An 18,352-nucleotide genomic window follows, 5' to 3' on the forward strand; every position below is an offset into this window, starting at 1 on the left:
CTCTCTATTTTCTCTTTTGCAACAAACCCTTTCAACCTGTTTGCTTATAGAAGGGAAAATACCACTTCACAGTCCCATGAAAGGAATAAAACAATCTGTCTTTTAAATGGACTTTAACTCCTCATAAAGACTCCAATCTTCACAACATGCATACACATGAGAAAACGAAGAATCCTTCTGTATCAAGCAATCCCTAATAATACAGCCAAACATCGAACTACTCAAATGTGTTCTCAGCTTTTGCTGTTGTTTTGTTTTTGAAGTAAGGCCTCATTATGTAGCTCAGGTGGCCTAAAACTCTCAACCCTTTGGCCACCATGCCCTGGTTGCATGCTGAGTTGCTACTATATCCAACTACTGATAGAAAATAGACACTCTTCCATACATGCATAAAGCAGACCACTGATGAAAGCAGAACTTTGCTGTATTCAAAATACTCCCATCTTGGTTTATATGGAACAGCTCAGTATATGGCATAGGGAATGGCTTTAGCTGAATGATATAAGGACGGTGTAAAGTGTACTCCAGCATTCACACAAGGCAGTCTAGAAATGACACTAGTTTAAAACAAAAAAACAAAAAACAAGCTAGGCATGGTGGCATACTCTTTTAATCCCAGAACTCGGGAAGCAGAGGGTTTGAGGCCAGTCTAGTCCACATAGTGAGTTCCAGAACAGCCAGGGCTACACAGGGAGACACAGTATTCCACCCCCAAAAAAAGAATCAATGTCAAATTAAACCAAATTATGGCCCAATTACCATTTATAGGAAAAGAAAACAAATATAGAAACAGCAGCTCCTCCCCCTCATGCCAAAATTGTTTTGCCTCAGACACATGGCCATCATTGGGAAGCATAGGAGTTGTACATATGTATAACATTAAATAATTTAAAAATACAGCCAAGGTTTCTTGGGTATGGTCCCAAGACTTTCCAGATTATTTTTTAGGATCATTTAGGAAGACATTGAATAAATTAGAAGTACTTTCTTAAACATAGTTAACAGGTTCTTAAGCCTCCAGAGTCAAAAATGCAACGTATCTCTACCATCACACACTCTTATAGGACAGAATTTCATAGGACATCAGGTTCCCAAGGTCTAAATGCTTCCTTCACACGTCTCTATTTGCCCCCCCCCCCATCCCTGAACTAAATTGCAGGGTTTCTTTTCAAGACAAATGTTGTGCTCTGGCAAAGTACCTTCAGGACACATAGACTTAATCATTCATATAATCCATAATTCAAGACTCCATTTCCCAGTTTAAAAATCAGCTTAGTCTCTCTATTCAGTACTCCACCATCCTACTTACAAAGGATCACTAGAGGAGAGAATCCCCTCAGAGGGAAAAAGACTAGAAATTCAAACTTGACATCTTGAAAAGAGCCATAAAAGACTCCCATTCAGACACTTACTATTCTTATTATTTTCTAAATGTTATGATTAAATAAAATCAAATGTAAATAATAGGCAGTAATTAAATAACACATTTTAAATAAATAAAGTTATGTCATCTGGAGTTTCCAGAGAATAGAGAAAGATGGGTTGTTCTGGTAAGTTCACATTCCTTTCTGTACCAGTTTCTACAAGGAACGGGCAACACTGCCCTCTACAGGGCCTGTGGTGTACCATCTCCTAGTTCATAGGGAACAGAGTAACTGGCTTTATGTGCACACAGCATAATCTTTATTTAGCTTCTGCGTCAGTCTATCCTGGGCTTTCTATGAGTGATTCTGAAGATCACAGGCCCCTGGAGAGACTTTGAACAAGTCTATTAAAGGGAGTCGGGTTAGCTTTTTGCTGGTTTGGTTTGGTTTTGGTTCTTGAGATCAGAGTCCTATAATCCTGGGTGGCCTTGAGTTTACTATGTAGCCAAGGATGACCCTGAAGTCCTGGTCCCCTGCCTCCATCTCCAAGTGCTAAGCTTACAGGTATATACCACCACACCTGGCTAGAAATGAATATTTCTTGCCACAATTTTCAAATGTTATGGGGCAATAGAATGAGGCAGTGATGGGTCTCATATCTACAGTTTCTGATTTCACAAATCTGAAACATTTATGTTGAAGCCCAACAGTTTACCTTTCCAACAAGCTCCCAGATGATAGTCAGGAGCCAGGCCAGAAACCACATTTCGTGACTCTGCTTGCCATTCTTGTTTCAAGGCTGATTCACAGTAGGGTGAGCTCCTACCCTATCTGTGGTTCCCTGAACAACAAACCAAGTCTCAGCAAGATGAGGTGGCTAGGTCACACCATAGTGAGGGCTGTTTGACTCAAAGGCCGGCCGTTGCTCTCTGCCATGGAAATTGTTAGGGGCTTCATTTTTCCCCCTCAGCTTCTTTGTGGAAGCAGAGGAGGTGGGTTTGAATTCAAGTGACTCTTTTGGGGTGGCTTTCCTTCTCAGGGTACCTGCAGGTGTAGATTTGAAGCCACTCTGGAAAAAAAAAAAAAGTATGCAATAGTCAGGCTGGGTCTGTGAGTGGATAAACTGACCGAGTCAGCTCCGAGGCCCAGTCTGTGTCTAGAATCCTCACCAAGACAAGAGCGCGTCTTTCTTGTTTGGGATTCTGGAGTTCTGTGTATCAGGAACTGTAGAGGCTAAGCTGTAAAGCAAACGTCTCCTCTGGCCAACCTTTTGAGAATCTCAGGATTCTAGTAATAACTTACAGAGGTCCCAGAGGAGGACACCTCTCCAGACCCCAGCTCAAACCATCCAGGTCCCCTCCCCCATAACTCTAAAAAGGGAGAGTCTGCCTAGCTGTGTACAGTCAAAAAGGATTTTTGCCCCCCGCCCCTCAAAGTGAGTGGTTTAGGGTCACATACTCCATTGGGATTCCACAAGTGAAAAAGTCCCTCACACGAAAGGGGTTGAGGACCAACATCTCCCAAGAAGAACAGTGTCTGTCATCCTTTGCACTGCGCCCATGGGCACTTCCCCGTGGATGCTACAGATCTAGAACATCCCGTGTAGGTAAAGGATGTTCTTAGAAAAACAACGCTGCATTCCGATCAGCGGAGATCCTGAGGTTGTGGCCGCGGCCGGCCTTGGTGCCGAGCCGGACCCGGGACTCCAGCTGCTCACTAAGTTCATCCAGGGCGCCGGTGCAGGACTCCAGGCTCTCAGACAGTTTCTGAATCTTGGCCTTCAGCACGGCCTGGCTGACTTTGGTGGCCCCCTCGGCACGCCTGGGGATGAGGAAGCCCCGCGAGCCGAAGAAGACGATGAAGTACACAGAGTTGTAAAGGGCCATGGAGGCGTCCCTCCCGCTCTGCTGCAGCTGGCGGTCCCCGCGGCCCTGCCACTGACAGAAGAACTCCAAGCAGCTCAGGAGCTCGCGCATCTGGTCCTGACAGGTGGCGGCGATCTCCTGCACCCTCCGCACCTCCCGGGAATTGCAGAAGATCAGAGAGAGGTCGGACGTGACGGTGACCGCCCCTCCGGCGGTGGCCACCCCCAGGCCCACGGCCGAGGCCACGAGCGAGGCCCCCAGGGTGACCGGGCTGAGTGACAGCCCCACGATGGCGGCCACCGCGCCCGCGGCGCTCAGAGAGCTGCCGGCCACGTTGGCCGCCAGGGAGCGCCGGCGGAGCCGCTCCAGCCTCCGGGCCACTTCGCGCAGGCGCAGCACTTGGCCGTGCAGCCGGCCGCGGCGGTCCAGCAGCAGTCCTTGGAAGCGCCGCAGCGCATCCACGCCCTGCGGCTCCCAGGCCGCCAGCCTCTCCATGCCCTGTGGGGACACAGACACGCAGTTAGCCCCGGAGTCTCCGCTCCTACCGCTCTCCCAGCCTAGAGGTGGCCGGTGCACAAGAGGGAGTCTTCAAAGATTAAATAGACCTTAGGCTGGAGCTGTATCTTAATGGAAGATCACCTGGCTAGCCTTCAACCTCTACATTTACCCCCAATGCCGCAGAAATAAATACATGAATGAATAAATAAATAAATATCCATTACTACCACTCAGGGCGTGGGGACGGTGCGGTAGGTTACCACTGAGTCATGTGTCAAGTTTTCAAAGGCTAGCTCTGGAGTCTGGGACAAGCCATACAAGTTTTCAGAACCCGTTAATTGCGCATGCAAATAGAGATCACGCTGTCCTCTGATTTTCTCCCAGAGAATAGAATCTACGGACTTCATCCTCTGGTTAAAAAAGATTTAAGCGTGAAGGTGGAGACTATTAGAAGGCTGCTCCAATACCAAGACTTCGCTCTGTCTTCAAGATGACCCTTGGGCTGAAGGTGTACCTCAACAGTAGAGCCATTGCCCAGCGAGTGCAAAGCTCTGGGTACGACACTCCCATCCTATACCCCCTCCTCTTTCCCCTGGCAAATAAGAACCATGAAAAAGAAGAAAACACTTTACAAGTGGCAAACTGGGCACATAACAAGAGCTTTTCATATGTGGAGGCCTGCATCCTAGAGACGAGATACAGCAGTTTCTTGTTCTCTCTCTCTCTCTCTCTCTCTCTCTCTCTCTCTCTCTCTCTCTCTCCTCTTACCTCCCTCCCTCTAATCCCAGTACTTGGGAAACAGGATCATTGAGAGTTCAAGGTCAACCTGGTCTACATATTGAGTTGTAGGCTATCCAAGGCTACATGACAAGAGCCTGCTTCAAGGCAAAGAAAGAAAGGGGGTGGAGGAATAGCAACTTCTGAACGCTGCCTTGGATCAAGTTGGATCCTCTTCCCTCCTTCCGTCCCTCTCCTCCCTCCACACACATAACCAAAACCTCAAAAAGTATATTAGCTATCAAACTAAAGAAACTATTCTTTCTAGCAAGGTTAGCCTGAGCTACATAGTGAATTCAAGGTTAGCCTAGGTTACCTGGGGAAATCTTGTCTCAAAAAAAACGGGGGGAGGGAAAGGTTAGGGCAAAGGGGTGTAGGAGAAAGAGAGGGAGAAGCAACAAAAACAAATTATGCTTGAAAAGCCAAAATAAACCCTAGTAGTGTGTTAATTTAAATAAATAAATACCTACTCTTTCTAAGCCAGCTGCTTTTCTGAAGCCACTCTCTTCTGCCAGACTTTATGTTTCTAAGATATAGTTTGCTATTTATTCTAATTTAAGACCCTAAAGTCCTCAGACATCTTGATCTTTGGTGGAAGCTTAATTAAAACTAAATCACATCCAGTTAATACTATGTCTCTTCTAAAGTGTCATTTTAAAAAAAGAAAGGCTAACCAATGGAATAAAATAAATAGCCAAGTCCAGTGTGGTGACACACACCTCCAATCCTAGCACTTGAGAGGCCAACCTGGTCTGAATATTGACTTCTAGGCCGTCTAAGGCTACCTAACAAGTGCCTGTCTCAAGGCAAAAAAAAGAAGGGAATGGGGGAGAAGGAGCTCACTGAAGGCATCCTTGGTTCCTAAAAGGTGACTAATGGAGACAGTTCATCTGTCCTGGTTGCCAGAAACCCTCATTTACACACCCACTCTACTTTCCACCATTCAGAACATCTTAGGGATGTCAAATTAGTCACAGAAAGAGCATATCAAAACTCAAATATCAGGGCAGAAGTTATTAAATATTTTCTTCTCTCTCCATTTTTTTTTTAAGACAGGATCTTATTAAGTTCAAGTCGGCCTCAAACTCCTGATCCTCCAGCTTCCACCTCCAGAGTACTAGGATCCCAGGCTTGCATCAGCACGCACAGCCCGAACCCATCTGAATTAAGATGGAAGATTTTAGAGACAGGCTGCAAATCCAGCCGATGCTTCCCAGGGCTCTGTGAAGAGCACTGGTCTCCTGACTCAGGAGTCCTCCTGCTCCTTGTTGGCCTCCATGAGCCATCTGACCAGTAAGAAGTTTTCAGGTAAAAAGAACGAAGGAGCAAAAGTCTCTCCAAGTACACGATGGCCTAAGAGTTGACCCCCACGTCACCAATCCCATTTCAGACCCATCCCCTTGGACTCCGCACTTACCCTTCACTCTGGCCTCCAGGAAAAAAAGTAGGTGGCCGTTTCTGGATGAGCGCGCTTTATAGTTCCCAGGAGCCAATGACCGCTCTGGGAAAGCCTTGTCTCATTCTGAGAAGTGGCCGTTTCCTGTCCTGACCCCTGCTGCCTTCAGCCAGGATATGACATGTTGGAAAATGAACCGCTAGCAGAGCACATCCCGTATTTAGGAAATGAACATTGTGTGTTCGCTTTCCCCTCCAAACGCAGGAAGAGAACCACAGGCTCTTCCCCAACTTGAAACAAGTGCTGTCATCTCCCAGTGGGGATACCCTGCCTTTCCTCTCCTGAGAATAGCGACTGACGCCATCGGGAGGCTTTCCCACATGCCCCAGGCTGCCCAATTATAGTGTTTCTTTGAGAAGACTCCATCAGAGAATCATTTTTTAAAAAGAAATAGGAGGGACTGGAAAACTCAATTACAATTGATAGAGCCACTCATGGTCCATTTCAAAGAGCTCTGTGGGTCTGTGAGTAGCTGAAACTTGTGACCCATTGAGGGGTGGGGCGGGGGAGCAGCCAGCACCAAGGAGCGCCTAAGAACGCAAGGCCACACCCACGGGAAGTGCTGCGTGCAGTTTTAGGCATCTCCAGCTGTGGAGAAGACACAGGAGGTCTCAGAAAGGGCATACACTGAGGGCCAAGTGCGTCAGAAAAATCACTGGGGTCAAGCTGCACACCGAGCTAATTATACACTTTCCAGGCAGCAGAGAGATGATGGCTTCCGGGGTTTTCATCTGAAGCATGAGCTGTGGCTCACATGATGGTTAAATGCGTGCATTCTATCCTCAGGTTCCTCATCAGGGCGCTTATCTATTATAGATAATACAGGCAGGAAAACGAGTGCGTCTTCTGTGCGCTTACACAGACCAGATTGTGGAGATACACCATAGCTATCTATCCCTGAAGCCGTCAGAGGTGGGTGGAGCTTAGTCCAGAACTAGTCATGAGGCGGGTGCCCCTAATACAGGATCCTTTGTCTGACACTGCCGATTTCAGATTAGGAAGGCCGAACTGGTTTTCACTTAATGATTCATGTCTCCAGCTGGGGGTGCAGTAGATTAGCGTGCAGGAGGCTACACTTACACACCTGCACCCCATGAATTCATCATGGTGGCCCACAATAATCCCAGCACTAGGAGGTAAAAGCTTGAGGGTTAGACATTCAGGGTCATCCTCAGATACATAACTAGTTAGACTCCAGCCTGGGCTATGTGAGACCCTGCTTTAAAAAAAAAAAAAAAAAAAACTCAAAACCTTCCTAGTTCATCTGGAGTCTTTTGTTTTGTTTCTGTGATGTGGGGTCTCACTATAGAGCCCTGGCTGACGTAGAACTCAATTACAAAGACCAGGCTGGCATTGAACTTGTATTTATCCTCTTGCCTCTGTCTCACTCAGAAAATCTCAACAGCTCTATCAATTGTAGAACACAATTAAGCCCCTCGATATCGTATCGATAACCTGTCTTTATCAGAGCAATGCCACGTGCTGTTACACTCTGCTGCTTTTGAACGTGGTCAGTCTGAATTTAGTCCATGTCCAAGCATTCTGGTTGTAGCTCCTAACAGAATAAACGTAACTTCAAGCAACGTGGCTCCAGTATCTACTTGTACTTTTGAGATAAGAGGCGGAATGGCTGGGCACGGTGGCACAAGCCCGCAACCCCAGCACCTGGAACACTGAAACATCATAGTAGCTAAAAATTCAAGGTCAGCTGGGCGTTGGTGGCGCACGCCTTTAATCCCAGCACTCAGGAGGCAGAGCCAGGCGGATCTCTGTGAGCTCAAGGCCAGCCTGGGCTACCAAGTGAGTTCCAGGAAAGGCGCAAAACTGCACAGAGAAACCCTGTCTCGAAAAACCAAAATAAAATAAAATAAAAGTAAAAAGTTCAGGGTCAGCCCAGGCTGTAGAGTGGAACTCGGAAGTACACGGACCTGAGTCCAGTCCTCAGAACCCACATTAAGAAAGGCCAAGTGTGGTGTCACTGGTTGGGCAGCCCAGCCGGCTTCACGAGCTCTGTCTACTTCAACAACACAAAGGCAGCCAGCACATGAGGAGTTATACTCAGAGTTATTGTTCTCACCTCCACATGTATGTACATGTACATATACACACATGGACGGTAGAGGGGAGAAAGAAAAATAGACTTATTTTCCTCACAGCTTTGAGGTTCCAGTGCACAACCTGTCAGCCCCATTGCTTTGGTCAGCACATCAGGGCAGGGGTGTGTGGCAAACTGCTCATACCTTAGAACAACAAAACACAGAGGAAGAAGAGGGATTTGGGGTTCCACATGATGATCAGCTTCAATGGCATGTCACCAAACACACCAAACAAGCACAGCCCTCTCATCAGACCCAACCCCTAAAAGTTCCACCACTCGGCGACAGTGCCATGCCGGAGCCAAGCTTTCAAATCATGGACCTTTGGGGGACACATCCAAACTGTAGAAGGTCAGTATGAGCTATACAGTGAGGCCCAAGCCAGCCTGGGCTACATAGAGTTCCAGGCCAGCTCACACAACACACACACACACACACACACACACACACACACACACACACACACACACACTCTTTGCCCATACACACAAATTCATCCTGGTTAGGTTTTGTCAATTTGACATAGACAGGATCATCTGGGAAGAGGGGACACTTTCTTGTGTAGTGATTATAGAAGGGCTCAGCCCACTGTGGGTGCCGTTCCTGAGCAGATACCTGGTCCTGGGGTGTATAGCAGGAAGACTGGCCAGCAGGGAAAGGAAGCCAGTGAACCTGGTTCCCCTGTGGTCCCTGCAGTCCTTGCATCAGCTCCTGCCTGGAGCTGAGTTCCTGCCCTGACATCCCTGGATGGTGGAACACAAGAGGAAAAGCCTTTTCTCCTTTAGTTGGTTTTGGTCCTGGCATTTCATCACAGCAATAAAACCCTAAGACACTCACATACACACGAGCACACACCCGAGGTAGAGTGCTGAATCACATCTGTAGCTGTGCACTCAGGAGGCAGAGACAGATGAATATCAAATTTGAGACCATTCTGGTTTCATAGTAAGATCTGGGGTGGCGGAGGGAGGGGGGAAGAGGAGGAAAAGAAGAAGAAGAAGAAGAAGAAGAAGAAGAAGAAGAAGAAGAAGAAGAAGAAGAAGAAGAAGAAGAAGAAGAAGTCATTATTTTCATAACAATGTTAATGAGAAGTTGACATTAATACCTCTTTAGAATATTCTACCTGGTAGATAACATAGAGTATTTATTCTGAAGGCTTAAATTTTTTTCAGAGAGAGTGTATGCTTGTCTGTGTCTACATAGGCATGTGTATATGAGTACACCACCTTTGGAATCCAGAAGAGAACATCAGGTCCCCCTGGAACTAGAGTTATAGGCTGTTGTGAGCAGCCTGGTGTGGATGCTAGGGACCAAACCCAGGTCCTCCACCAGAGCAGCTCATGCTCGTAAGCACTGAGTCATCTCTCCCCAGCCCCTGAAAACAGTGTGATGTTTTTGTTTTATTGTTTTCTGAGTCAGGGACTCACTATGTAGCCGTGTCTGCCCTCAAACAGAGATCTGCCTGCCTCTGCCTCCACCGGAATGAAAGAGGTAAGGCACAATGTCCAACTTTTGCTTTGTTTCTTTGAGTCCAGGTCTCAGGCAACTCAGTCCAGTCTCACACTTACCATGTATCAGAGGATAGCCTTGAAATCCTGATCCTCCTGCCTCCACCTCCTAAGTGCTTGGATTACATGCGTGTGCCACCACACTATGTTCTGCACGATCCTCTAAGGATTGCGTGAGATCTCAACTATGATTGTCATAAACGGGTGGAATCTTCCAAAACATCCAGAGGACTCTGAACTGCAGCCATTTTCGTTTTGATCCAGCTTGGCCTCTGATCTTTATGACTGTTGCACACACACCCTCAAACGCAAGTCTGTGTTCTTTTTCCACTCTGTGTCCCTGCCAATGCATAACTCTCCGTGTTGACAGTTCTCACCTCTGTCATTTTTAATAGCTATATAGTAATCCCATTGTTTGCTCAGTCACTTCCCTGTTAGACACTTGGACTGCTTCCAGCTTTCACTGTTATAGCTACAGTTGCCAGGACATCTGTGTACATTTCCCTCCTTGAATTCCCCCCCCCGGGGGGAGTATTCACAGAGGGGAAAGCAGTGTGTGAGGGAGAGTGGATGTCTGTCACATGTTACTATATTTCTGTTCAAAAGAGCCAATCACTGTGTGATCTGCCTCATAAGCCAGAGGCTTTGACACAACTCGGAGTTTTCTTTTGTTGATGTTTGATTTGATTTATTTCAACTCCACTCATGTGGATGGAGCACCTCCTGTAGGCCAGACACAATTCTAGATTCTGGGCTTGAAAAGCTAAGAAAGATGTGGTCCCTGCCTTCAGCAGATAGTAGTCTGTTGAAGGAGAAAGACACAAACCAGATCATTCCAGTTTGACGTGGAAAGTGCCAGAGATGTGTGTAGGAGCAAAACAACAAAACAAAAGCCCACGGAGAAAGAACACACCTCGGAGATGCTAGACAGACTGTCTGGAAGGACCGGTACAGCGCTGAGCCTGGACGAAAAGTAGCTGGGGGAGAGAAGGACAGCTGCTGGATACAGAGGCACAGCAGAGGGCATCCAGGACGTCAGGGGCAGTTAAATCCTGGAACATAGAGGGGGAACTAGGAATGTAAAGGGAATGAGGTTGGTGGCCTCAGGTTGTGATGATTCTAACCCCTGGACTGTACTGGCCACGACGCATACCTGCAGTCCTTGCAATGGGGAGATGGAGGAGGATCAGAAGGTCAAGGTCATCTCTGCTTAGATAGTGAATTCGAGGCCAGCTTGGGATACGTGAGAACCCGTTCCCCTTGCTCATTCTTAATTTTTTGGTTAATCTCCCCTAGATCATATTTAAAGCTTGTGTTCAGATGTAGCACCCATCTACTTACATTGTATTGGTCAATAAAGCCATGTGGTCAATAAAACACAAAGGGACAGGAAGTTATCCTCCTCCTACGGGGAGAGGTAAGCAAGAGAAGCCCCTCTGCTGCGTGCCTCCCTGATAGACAGCAGTTCTGAGATGAGCACAGCACCATGCACCACCGCCATCTTGTGTGGACTCCTCCTCCTCCTCAGGCATTTCTTTAGAACTTAAGCCTTCATCTGGATGTAGCAAGAATCTCACTCTGGCTGATGAAAGTGAAATACTGCTGGTGTCTAAGGTGTGGAGGCCCACAGAGGCTATCTAGTGAGACCTCACTCAGGGTCAGAGAATCTGAACTTGCTTTACCCAGCAGGACTGCATAATGGGATGATTTGACCACGGGCGTGGTTACCAGGTGTTTGGAAGGGGCTACACTTGGCTGTACGATGTGCTTTGATCTTGCAAGGGATCAAAAAAGGCAAAGGTCTTTTGCCTCTCCGCTTGGCATATTATAAAAGGCCCTTTTGAATAAACCTCTGGGCTGACTGGGTATCGATCCAGGGTCCTTCCAAAGCTATCCTGTGTCTCTTTCTTATCATCTCTTTCTATCATTCTACCTATCATTTCCTCAATCCTCTCTCCTCCACCCAAGAACCCTTCAATAGGTGGGAACAGGTCGATGCTGAACTCCCACAGACTCCCACACTATGGAAAAGCAGCTGAGTGTGGTGGTACACTCCTTTAATCCCAGCGCCTGGCAGGCAGGGGTAAGAGGATCTCTGTGAGTTCAAGGCCAGTCTGCTTTACATAACGAGTTTCAGGACAACCAGGACTACACAGAGAGATCCTGTCTCAAAAACCACAAAGAGAGAGAGAGAGAGAGAGAGAGAGAGAGAGAGAGAGAGAGAGAGAGAGAGAGAGAGAGAAGCTGGAGGGCAGCCTGTTGGGTTCCACTGACCAGCTGTCATCTGTCTTGCCCTCAAATCAGCTTAAGAATACGGGTTCTTGGAGTGACTGCTGGGTCTAGTGTCCATCTGATAGCTGTGTTGGCCAGGATGAGAAAGATAATTATAGTGAAGTTCACATGTTAGAGAAAGACAGACGGACAACTACAGAAAATATCCAGTGTTTTTTAACCTAATTTGACTCAACTGGATCTTATCCTTCTCCAAACTGGTACCACTTTTTATATTAAAGTGCTTTGTATACATTTCATTGTCTGATATTGGTTTGTTGCAATTATTCACTGATTAGTTTATGTTTATTTACATTGTTTTGTTTTGCTGTTTTGAGGTTTTGCTTTGTTATGTTACGGTTTTATTTTTCCTTTTCTTTTTAAAGATTGATGGGTTTTTATTTTAAATTTTGTATATATGTATGGGTATGGGTATGTACATGTGAGCACAAGTTACTGTGGAGTCCAAAAGAGGATTGGGCTTCAGCTGGATTGGACTCCCTGGAGCTGAAGTTATAGACCATTATCAGTCACTTATCATGGGTACTGGGAACCAGACTTGAGTCCTCTGCAATAGTTGCACATGCTCTTTGTTTTCCTCTATGAAAAAAAATTTTATTCATTTATATACCAACCACAGATCCCCCTCTCATCCCTCCTCCTGCTCCCCTAAGCCTTCCCCAGCCCCAACCAACCCCCCATCCCCTCCTCTGAAAGGGTAAGGCCTCCCATGGGGAGTCAGCAAAGCCTGGTACATTCAGTTGAGGCAGGTCCAAGACCCTCTCTGCTACATGAAGACTAAGCAAGGCATCCCACCAAAGGTAATGGGCTCCAGAAAGCCAGTTCATGCACCAGGGATAGATCCTGATCCCACTGCCAGGGGCCCCTCAAACAGACCAAGCTACACAGCTATCTCCTGTATGCTGAGGGGCCTAGTCTGGTCCCATGCAGGCTCCACAGCTCTTCAGTCTAAAGTTCACGAGTTCCCAGTAGCTTGGTTTGGTTGTCCTGTAGATTTCCCCATCGTGATCTTGATGTCCCTTGGTCATAGCATCCCGCTTCCCTCTCTTTGACTGGACTCCTGGTTCTTGGCTGTGGATCTCTGCATCTGCTTCCATCAGTTACTGGATGAAGGCTCTGTGATAACAGAGTATTCACTAATCAGATTATTGGAGTAAGCCAGCCCAAGCACCCTCTCCACTATTGCTAGTAGTCTAAGCTGGGGTCATCCTTGTGGATTCCTGGGAACTTCCCTAGCACCAGGTTTCTCCCAATTCCCATGATGTCTCCCTCTATCAAGATATCTGTTTCAAGCCGGGCGGTGGTGGCGCACGCCTTTCATCCCTGAACTCGGGAGGCAGAGGCAAGTGGATCTCTGTGAGCTCGAGGCCAGCCTGGGCTACCAAGTGAGTTCCAGAAAAGGCGCAAAGCTACACAGAGAAACCCTGTCTCGAAAAACCAAAAAAAAAAAAAAAAAAAAAAAAAAGATATCTGTTTCATTGTTCTCCCATAGTACATGCTCTTCTCTCCAGCCCCTGATTTTGGTTTGGTTTGATTTTTGTTTTGAGACAGGGTCTCGTGTAAGTCAGGTTGGCCTTGAACTCAGATTTTAGCCAAGAAAGACCTCCAATACCTCATTTTATACAGTGCTGATGATCCAATAGTGGACCTCTTACAAGATGTGCAAGCACTGTACCAACTGAGCTACATCCCCCATGTAGCATGAATCTTAAATGGTCTTATTAATAAAAACAAACCTAAGGCCAGTTATTGGAGTGAGCGCTGGAAGATCGGAGAAGCAGAACAAGCTACAGCTACCTCACCTCACCAGTTCCTCAGCTGATCCTGTTTCCTCAGACTGGAAGCCTCTCAGTCTTCATCCAGAATGAATCTCAGCTGAACTGTTGTTCAAAAGTCTAAAAGCTTAACCAGGCCAAAAGCTTCTAGTTCCTGGTTTTCACGCCTTATATACCTTTCTGACATCACTCCCTGGGATTAAAGGCGTGAGTCACCATGCTTGGCTGTTTCCAGAGTGGCCTTGAACTCACAGAGATCCAGATGGATCTCTGTCTTCCAAGTGATAGGATTAAAGGCATGTGTGCCACCATTTTCTGGCCTCTATGTCTAGTGGCTGTCCTGTTCTCTGACCCCAGATGAGTTTATTAGGGTGCACAATATTTTGGGGAACACAATACCACCACATCCCCGGCCCTTATTTTGTTTTTGGAGACAGAGTTTGGCTGCGCAGCCCTGGCTGTACTCAAACCAGGGCAAGCATCCTCCCTCAGGCTCCTGAGTCCTGGGAGCATAGGCATGTCCCGCCACATCTGTGCAGTTTGTCTATTCTAAATTCCATGATGTATTTTGAAAATCACTGCTCCAGAGTCAGGGTTGGTGGTACACCACTGTAATTCCAGCACTCAGGAGGCTTTGACAGAGAATAACCAGAGGTTGAAGGCAAGCATAGGCTATAGGGACTTGTCTCAAAAAAGCAAAGAAAACAAACAAAACATGCCAGGATTTGTAGTTTTAAAGCAAGAGTATACCATCTGTTAAGGTGTGTGTGTGTGTGTGTGTGTGTGTGTGTGTGTGTGTGTGTACAGGTTCAATTTTTTTTTTTTTAAGGGAAATCTAACCCTCAGGACAATTCAGTTGTCCCAGGCTCCCTAATGTAATCAAGGGAAGGCAGTTTAAGTTTACCTCCCTTCCTCCCCAGGTATGCACACTTGAACAGAACACCTGGGATCCTGTCGAGGAAACACACATTTTATCATTAGTAGACAAGCGTGCCCCATGGGCCGAGCTGCGGCATGTGGAGTTTACCACACCCCTTTCCCGAGGTACCAGAGAGACTGGAGCTGAGGGCACAGCCCTCCCCTGCCCATAAAGAGCCTCTTATCTCCTGGGACACTGGGAAACGATTAATTTTGTCTCTTGGTTTCCCAGGCTCACATTATCTTGCAAGTTCTCAGACATACACAATAGTCATTGCTCCTGATTATAGCACCTGCTTGTCTTGTATCTACAGAGGCATAATAAATCTTAAGCTCTCCCTCAGCGTGTAGACTCTTTAAATAGTTTCATTTATTGTATGTCTCTTAGGGGTGAGAAAACATCAGATACTGTTTTTCTATTGTAACTTTGCAAAACCTATTATCTTTTAAACAGGGTCTCACTATGTGAACTTCCTTTCTTTTTTGTTGTTTTTTGTTTTGTTTGTTTTTTGAGATAGGGTTTCTATGTGTTGCCGTGGCTGTTCTGGAACTCACTCTGTAGACCAGGCTGGCCTCGAATTCACAGAGATCCACCTGCCTATGCCTCCTGAGTGTTGGGATTAAAGGCATGTGCACCACCACCTAGCTTAAACCTATTATTATTACAGGAATTAATTTGCTTGTATTATATGTACGTGTAGGGGGAGTTATTTTTGGTTTAGTTGATTTTTGGTTTATATATTTTATTTTTTGAGACAAGGTCTCTGGTAGCCCAGACTAACCACAGGCTAAGCCTCAAACTCACTATGTAGGTGAAGATGACTTTAAATTTCTACTCCAATAAGATAACATAAGGAAATTAAGGGGATACAAATTGGAAAGGAAGAAGTCAAGCTTTCCCTATTTGCAGATGACATGATAGTATACTTGAGTGACCCCAAAGATTCCACCCAGGAACTGATAAAGCTTATAAACACCTTCAGCAACATAGCAGGATACAAGATCAACTCAAAAAAATCAGTAGCCCTCCTATATACAATGGACAAAGAAGCTGAGAAGGAAATCAGAGATACATCACCCTTTACAATAGCCACAAATGACATAAAATACCTTGGGGTAACACTAACCAAGCAAGTGAAGGACCTATATGATAAGAACTTTAAGTCCCTGAAAAAAGAAATCGAAGAAATGTCAGAAAATGGAAAGACCTTCCATGTTCATGGATAGGCAGGACCAACAGAGTAAAAATGGCAATTTTACCAAAAGCAATCTACAGATTCAATGCAATCCCCATCAAAATACCAACACAATTCTTCACAGACCTGGAAAGAATAATACTCAACTTCATATGGAAAAACAAAAAAACCCAGGATAGCCAAAAGAATCCTGTACAATAAAACAACCTCTGGAGGCATCACAATCCCTGACTTCAAGCTCTACTATAGAGCTACAGTAATAAAAACAGCTTGGTATTGGCATAAAAACCAACATGTGGACCAATGGAATCGAATTGAAGACCCTGACATTAACCCGCACACCTATGAACATATAATTTTTGACAAAGAAGCCAAAAGTGTACAATGGAAAAAAGAAAGCATCTTCAACAAATGGTGCTGGCATAACTGGATATCAACATGTAGAAGGCTGCAAATAGATCCATATCTGTCACCGTGCACAAAACTTAAGTCCAAGTGGATCAAGGACCTCAACATAAATCCAGCTACTCTGAACCTGCTAGAAGAGAAAGTAGGAAGTAGTCTTGAATGCATTGGCATCGGAGATCACTTCCTAAATATAACACCAGTAGCACAGACACTGAGAGAAACAATCAATCAATGGGACCTCTTGAAACTGAGAAGCTTTTGTAGAGCAAAGGATACGGTCAACAAAGCAAAGCAACAGCCTACAGAATGGGAAAAGATCTTCACCAACCCCACATCTGACAGAGAACTGATATCCAGAATATATAAGGAACTCAAGAAATTAGACATCAAAACGACCAACAGTCCAATTAAGAAATGGGCTACAGAACTAAATAGAGAATTCTCAACAGAGGAAACTCAAATGGCTGAAAGACATTTAAGGAATTGCTCAACATCCCTAATCATCAGGGAAATGCAAATCAAAACAACTCTGAGATACCACCTTATGCCTGTCAGAATGGCTAAGATCAAAAACACTGAAGACACCTTATGCTGGAGAGGATGTGGAACTCGGGGAACTCTCCTCCACTGCTGGTGGGAATGCAAGCTTGTACAACCACTTCGGAAATCAATATGGCACTTTCTTAGAAAATTGGGAATCAATCTCCCCCAAGATCCAGCTATACCACTCTTGGGCATATACCCAAGAAATGCTCAATCATACCACAAGAGCACTTGCTCAGCTATGTTCATATCAGCATTGTTTGTAATAGCCAAAACCTGGAAACAACCTAGATGCCCTTCAACTGAAGAATGGATAAATAAATTGTGGCACATATACACAATGGAATACTACTCAGCAGAGAAAAACAATGACATCATGAGGTTTGCAGGCAAATGGATGGATCTAGAAAAAATCATCCTGAGTGAGGTAACCCAGACTCAGAAAGACAAATATGGTATGTACTCACTCTTAGGAGGATACTAGATATGGAACAAGGATGACTGGACTGATACTCACACCACCAGTGAGGCTACCTGGAAAACGAGACCCCAAGAAAGACAAGAGGATCGCCCAATGACGGAGAAATGACTGAGATCTTCATGAACAACCTGGACATGAGTGGGAGCAATGAAGGGCGAGGGTCGAGGGAAAGAGAGCGGGAGATCCCAGCTGGATCAAGAACAGAAAGGGAGAGCAAGGAATAGGAGACCATGGTAAATGAAGACCACATTAGAAAAGGAAGAAACAAAGTGCTAAAGAGGCCCACAGAAATCCACAAAGATACCCCCACAAAAGACTGCTGGCAATGGTCGAGAGACAGCCAGGACTGACCTACTCTGGTGATAGGATGGCCAAACACCCTAATAGTTGTGCCAGAAACCCCATCCAAGGACTGAGGAACCTGGATGCAGACATCCATGGCTCGGCCCCAAGTGGAGCGCCGGGAGTCTAATTAGTGAAAAAGAGGAGGGTTTATATGAGCAAGAATTGTTGAAACCAAGGTTGGATAAAGCACAGGGACAAATAGCCAAACAAATGGAAACACATGAACTATGAACCAAAGGCTGAGGGGCCCCCAACTGAATCAGGCCCTCTGAATAGGTGAGACAGTTGATTGGCTTGATCTGTTTGGGAGGCATCTAGGCAGTGGTACCAGGTCCTGTGCTCAGTGCATGAGTTAGCTGTTTGAAACCTGGGACTTATGCAGGGACGCTTGGCTCAGTCTGGGAGGAGGGGACTGGACCTGCCTGGACTGAGTCTACCAGGTCCATCTCAGTCCTCGGGGGTGGCTTTGCCCTGGAAGAAGTGGGAATGGGGGTGGGCTGGGGGGAAGGGGAGGGGGCAGGAAGGGGAGAATAAGGGAATCTGTGGCTGTTATGTAGAACTGAATGGTATTGTAAAATAAAATAAAATTAAATTTAAAAAAAGGTAATAAATAAATAAATAAATAAATAAAAATAAATTTCTGCTCCTACTCCTCTGCCTTCCAAGTGCTAGGATGACAGGCTTGTTCAGGCTTATAAAGTGCTGGGGTGGAGCCCAGGACCATGTGCCTGCCAGACAAGCATTCCAACAACTAAACTGCATCCGCAGACCTGTTTGTTTGGCTTTTTTTTTTTTTCTTTGAGGGAGAGTCTCCTGTAACCTGGGCTAGG

At 46.0% G+C, this 18,352-nt stretch overlaps 1 protein-coding gene across 2 annotated transcripts; it reads right to left on the reverse strand.

Annotated features, from left to right (window-relative positions):
• Positions 1–1,751: 1,751 nt before the first annotated feature.
• Apold1 (apolipoprotein L domain containing 1) lies at positions 1,752–7,021 on the reverse strand. Of its 2 annotated transcripts, XR_003737044.2 has the most exons (3): positions 5,922–7,021; positions 2,823–3,727; positions 1,752–2,433 (listed from the first exon to the last, which is right to left on the reverse strand). XR_003737044.2 is itself a non-coding variant. In XM_028894482.2 (2 exons), exon 2 carries the CDS (start codon positions 3,722–3,724, stop codon positions 2,984–2,986), a length of 741 nt encoding a protein of 246 aa, XP_028750315.1. In that variant the 5' UTR covers positions 3,725–3,727; positions 5,922–7,021; the 3' UTR covers positions 1,752–2,983. The 2 variants fall into 2 exon arrangements, 1 of the variants encoding a protein (XP_028750315.1); XM_028894482.2 differs by having other exon boundaries at positions 1,752–3,727.
• Between the last annotated feature and the right edge of the window lie 11,331 nt (positions 7,022–18,352).

This window comes from Peromyscus leucopus, chromosome 3 (assembly GCF_004664715.2).
Source record: "Peromyscus leucopus breed LL Stock chromosome 3, UCI_PerLeu_2.1, whole genome shotgun sequence".
Classification (NCBI taxonomy): Eukaryota; Metazoa; Chordata; class Mammalia; order Rodentia; family Cricetidae; genus Peromyscus; species Peromyscus leucopus.